A 4,818-nucleotide genomic window follows, 5' to 3' on the forward strand; every position below is an offset into this window, starting at 1 on the left:
TGCACAGATCGACTCAGAATTTTTCCCTGATCAAGAATATACAATACTTTATAGGGTCGCAAATGTGTATTTCAATGCGTTACAAACGGAAAAACAAACTTAATATACCCTCCATACTTTGTTAGTCCACGTTCAGTGCATTTTATACTCTACAAACCATATGAAAAATATTTTTCCTTCATTAGTTTCGATTACGACATTTACATATATGTATTTTAATTTTTTATTTTCTTATTTGTAAAAAAAATTCCCCAAGAAAATATGGACATTTTCCAGCGTACATTACGCTGTCACCCGTTGGAAAATAAAGAAGAAGAAATCGAAATTTTTGATGCTGAATCTGAAGAAGCAAACGCTGAAGAGGAACATGAAATCCCGTTGGAGGAAGAATCTCTAGATTTCAATATCATAATGCAAGAATTAGAATGTATGAAACGTCATATTCAGAAATTGCAATTGCATCTGAAAACTCAAATGGATGAATGTCCAAAGGAGGAGCAGTGTATTGATTTTGAAGTTCTCCTAAATTGCTCTGAAAACAAGGAAATATGCACACTACAGAAAAATCAACACAAACTTCAGTGTCAAATTAGCGAACTTGTTAAATGTTGTGGTATTGCCAAGAATCACATTAAAGATCTACGTTTTCGCCTATGCGAAAAGGCCAAGGAGCTGCTGCAACAGCAGAAGACAGTGGCCAACCTTGTGCAATGGAAAAATACTTTGGATCATGAATTTGGCAAATGCATAGAACGATTTGAATACTTGAAACATGTTAAAGCCGAATGGAAAGATGTGCGAGAGAATCTTGATGAACAAAAGAATAACTTTCTTGTTGCACAAAAAGCTTTTGTAGCTAAACTTTGTTTCCAGCAGGAGAAACAGTCGATTTTTGGAGCCATCAACGCTATTAAGGAAATGTTCAGCGAACTTTTTGAATATCAATTACATCGCTTTGAATGTCTGGAGAAACGAATTGACAATGTCCCCAGTGGCCAATAATATTTCATAGGAATGTGTAACACCTCTCCCTGGATTATACGGAATGTTTATTGTTGTTGTTCCAATAATAAAAACAACTGAAAGAAAAACAAAGAAACTCTAGCTTCATTAACATCGAAATTAATCTCATTTCATGTAAGTTTAACAAAAAGTTTGTTTTTACTGGGCAATAATAATTAAATTTTTAAATGTTTATCCGGTACTGTTTAGAAAGCTACGACAACGAAAGGAAAAAAATAAGCCTAATGTTTTCGCTTACGTATACTTTTTAGGCATTGTTGCTCTCTCGTAAGGTTTGTCGACATAAGGATAGAAATGTGTTTGAAAACATACATTTCATTACCAATGACGTATTTTAGCCGCCTCACAATGGGGGTGGCGTGCCCCTAAAGACGACTATTTTGGAAAATACTTATTTTTTGTAGATTTCTGGAGAAAAAAATAAATATCTATTTCCCAGAAACTATAATTTTTCATTGTTATGTAGGTTGGATTATTGTTTTTAAAACAAGGTACTATCCATAAGATCCATATTTTAGTCAAATTCCAAATGTAGTGAACCAGAACTTTTGATTCTCGCTACGGCCCCTGGTCTTGTATACACAGAGAGATAACAGAGAGTGCCGTCTTACAATCCACAACGTTTGTACCTATCTCGATCTATCTGTTTAACACTTTTTTGTTTACATTTACATATATGAAACATCTTTCATTATTGATATTTCTTTAATTTGGTATTTCGCTTTTTTCGGTAAAGGAAACCTCTTACCAAAATTTGTGGATACGAAGGAATATTGAGGCCACACCCTTACCCACAAATTTAGAGGGGGAAGTTGTATACCCCAACAAAGACTAAATACCAAATTTCAGCCATTTCGAAGGAATATTGAGGCCAAAACCTTCAAAATACAGAAAATCAGGAGGCACCGTTCTATGGGGGCTATATGAAGGCGTGAACCTATACCAACAAATTTCAAGGGGAAAGTTGGGTACCCACAACGAAGTCTAAATATCAAATTTCAGCCATTTCGAAGGAATATTGAGGCCACAACCTTCTAAATACCGAAAATCGGGAGGTACCGTTTTATTAGTCCATATGAAAGCGTGGACCTATACCGACAAATTTAAAGGGGAAAGTTTAGTAACCCCAAAGAAGTCTAAATTCCAAATTTAGCCATATCGGAGGAATATTGAGGCCACTACCTTCGAAATACCGAAAATCGGGAGCTACCGTTCTATGGGGGCTATATGAAGTCGTGATCCTATACCGACAAATTTAAAGGGAAAAGTTGAGTATCCCCAACGAAGTCTAAATACCCATATTGCTTTTGGTTTCATATTCATGTATTGTCATCCAAATCTGAAAAGTGTGCAAAGTTTCAGTTCGATTGGTTAACTGCAACTGTGTTAAAATAGAGTTACTAGATTTGAACTAAACGGACACCAAAGCAAGTTAAATAAAAGACTGTAAAAATAGAAAAAGTTCTTGAAGTAAACGACGGATGCTGAAATTTTTAGGACTGAAAAATGTGTTTTTTTACATTTTTGTTATAATCGGGACGTGCTGCCGACTATATATAAAAACATTTATATGATTGTAGTACTCGCAATTACGCATTCCATAACTTCATAGTATCACAGCAAACCACTCTTAAAAGCAGAAATGTTTGTGCGTAAATTTTTCAAAAAAGCCTATTTTTTGGTTAAAAATTTACAACTGTTTTTCGATATCCGTGGAAACCCGCGTAAATTGATTTTTTTCATTGTGAATCTAATAAGCCATCCACCCGTTTTTGTCCCAATTTACATTGGGCGAGTTTACTTGCGGCAATTGTCAGTTTGTAGGTGAGAGAGGGTGCTGAGAGGCAAAGGGTTACCGTATGCCTCACCTCTCTCTCCTACAAAATGACAATTGCCGCAAGTAAACTCACCTAATGTAAATTGGGACTTTTAAAGCTGTACACGCATCGTCCAAATGTAATGACTGTAACGTGATATTTCGGATTCTAACAATGTCACAAGTGTACTTAAACTCGTGGTGGTTGTATAAAAAGTTCAGCCCGCCCGATTTAAACACTTTCGTACATGTTGTGGATAAGTTTCTTTGACCACTAGAAACCGTAAATGGCAAATTAGAGCTATTTTGGTAGGACATTATTTTTCTCACCTATGAACATTGTAGTTTCAGAATCCGCAATAACTTTCCAGGCGTAAGAACTTTTTATACCCTCCACCATATTTTGTCATTCCGTTTGTAACACATCGAAATATTGATCGGAGACTCTATAAAGTTGATCAGGGTAAATTTCTAAGTCAATATAACCATGTCGGTCTGTCCGCCCGTCCATACTTCCGTCTGTTGAAATCAAGACACAACTGGCAATTTTTAAGATAGAGCTTTGTAATTTGGTATAGAAGTTTCTAATACTCCTAGGATGTTTGGTATTGCAAATGGGCTATATCGATCTACGTTTTGATATAGCCCCCATAGAACGGTACCACCCGATTTTCGGTATTTTGAAGGTTGTGGCCCAACAACCCACCGAAATGGCTGAAATTCGGTATTTAGTCTACGTTGGAGGTAAAAACCTTTTGAACTAAAATTTTTCGTTATAGGCACACGTTTCGATATAGCCCCCATATAACGGTACCTCCCGATTTTCACAATTCTGAAGGTTGTGACGTCAATATCCCACCGAAATGACTGAAATTTGATATTTAGTCTTCGTTGGGGGTATAAAACTTTCCACTTGAAATTTGTCGGTATAGGTCCACGTCTTCAAATAGTCCCAATAGAACGGTATCTCCCGATTTTCGGTATTTTGAACGTTTGAACCTGGGCTTTGGAGTCGGAGTCTAGAGTCGGAGTCTAGCAAATTTTACTGGAGTCGGAGTCAGAGTCGTAAAAAAAGCTCGACTCCGATTCCGATTGCATTTCCTATTTTTGAGATAATTATCTCTAATCTTTTTTTTTTTTTTTTTGATATGTTGATGCAGTCCAAAATGTTGGGCAAAATTTACCTTTTTATTTGTTAGATCAGTGGTAACTCTTCTAGTTAAGTGCATACACCAATGTAAAGGTTGTGAGCGGGAATAAAGAGCACAAGGTAGGTCCTGCCTTATATAGGCATACATACATATCTCTCTGTAAACAGTTTACATGTACTGAAGGAGACAAGTAGAGAAATCAAAACAAATACAAAACACACATTCTGGGTTTACGAACCACAGAGTAAAAACATTTATTTACCAATAAATAATCCTTTAACAGATCGAGAGGGATCCAATATTCAGAAATTCTTTTACTCCAATTTTGTCTTTTTCGGAGTTGACTCCGGAGTCTGCGTCGGAGTCGTAGTCGTGAAAAAAGTGGCCTGGAGTCGGAGTTGCCCAATTTTTACCTCGACTCCAAAGCCCTGGTTTGAACCACATTATCTTACCGAAATATCGGAAATTTGATATTTGTCTTCCAGAAAATTGTCGATATAGATCGACGTTGTGTTGTAACCTCCATAGAACGGTGCCTCCCGAATTTAGGTATTTCGAAGTTTAGCCACATTGTTTTACCGAAATTGCTGAAATTTTGTATTTAGTCTTCTTCATAAACGATAGGATACTAATTGTTCCATTTTACTTCAATACAACTCGTGATGGATTGTATAACAATTTCGGCCGTTCTTATTTGTTTTAAATTAGATAAGGCGCACCGTGAATATAATTAGGAATTATTAAGCCCACAAAAGTACATACATATATGATGATCGGTCCAACTATTTTCGCACACCGAAAAACGTGTTTTTAACAAATAAAAAAGGC

At 36.2% G+C, this 4,818-nt stretch overlaps 1 protein-coding gene across 1 annotated transcript; it reads left to right on the plus strand.

Moving 5' to 3' along the window:
- The first annotated feature begins 204 nt into the window (after positions 1-204).
- Positions 205-1,094, plus strand: LOC141406581 (uncharacterized). Its single transcript, XM_073992311.1, has one exon. The coding sequence runs from the start codon at positions 262-264 to the stop codon at positions 1,000-1,002; it is 741 nt and encodes a 246-aa protein (XP_073848412.1). The 5' UTR covers positions 205-261; the 3' UTR covers positions 1,003-1,094.
- The last annotated feature ends 3,724 nt before the right edge of the window (positions 1,095-4,818 follow it).

Source organism: Musca autumnalis, unplaced genomic scaffold (genome assembly GCF_047663935.1).
Source record: "Musca autumnalis isolate F117 unplaced genomic scaffold, ASM4766393v1 scaffold_5, whole genome shotgun sequence".
Lineage (NCBI taxonomy): Eukaryota > Metazoa > Arthropoda > Insecta > Diptera > Muscidae > Musca > Musca autumnalis.

Excerpts from the sequence above, each read along its gene's own strand:
- LOC141406581 (XM_073992311.1), top strand. The coding sequence starts at position 262 with ATGGACATTTTCCAGCGTACATTACGCTGTCACCCGTTGGAAAATAAA.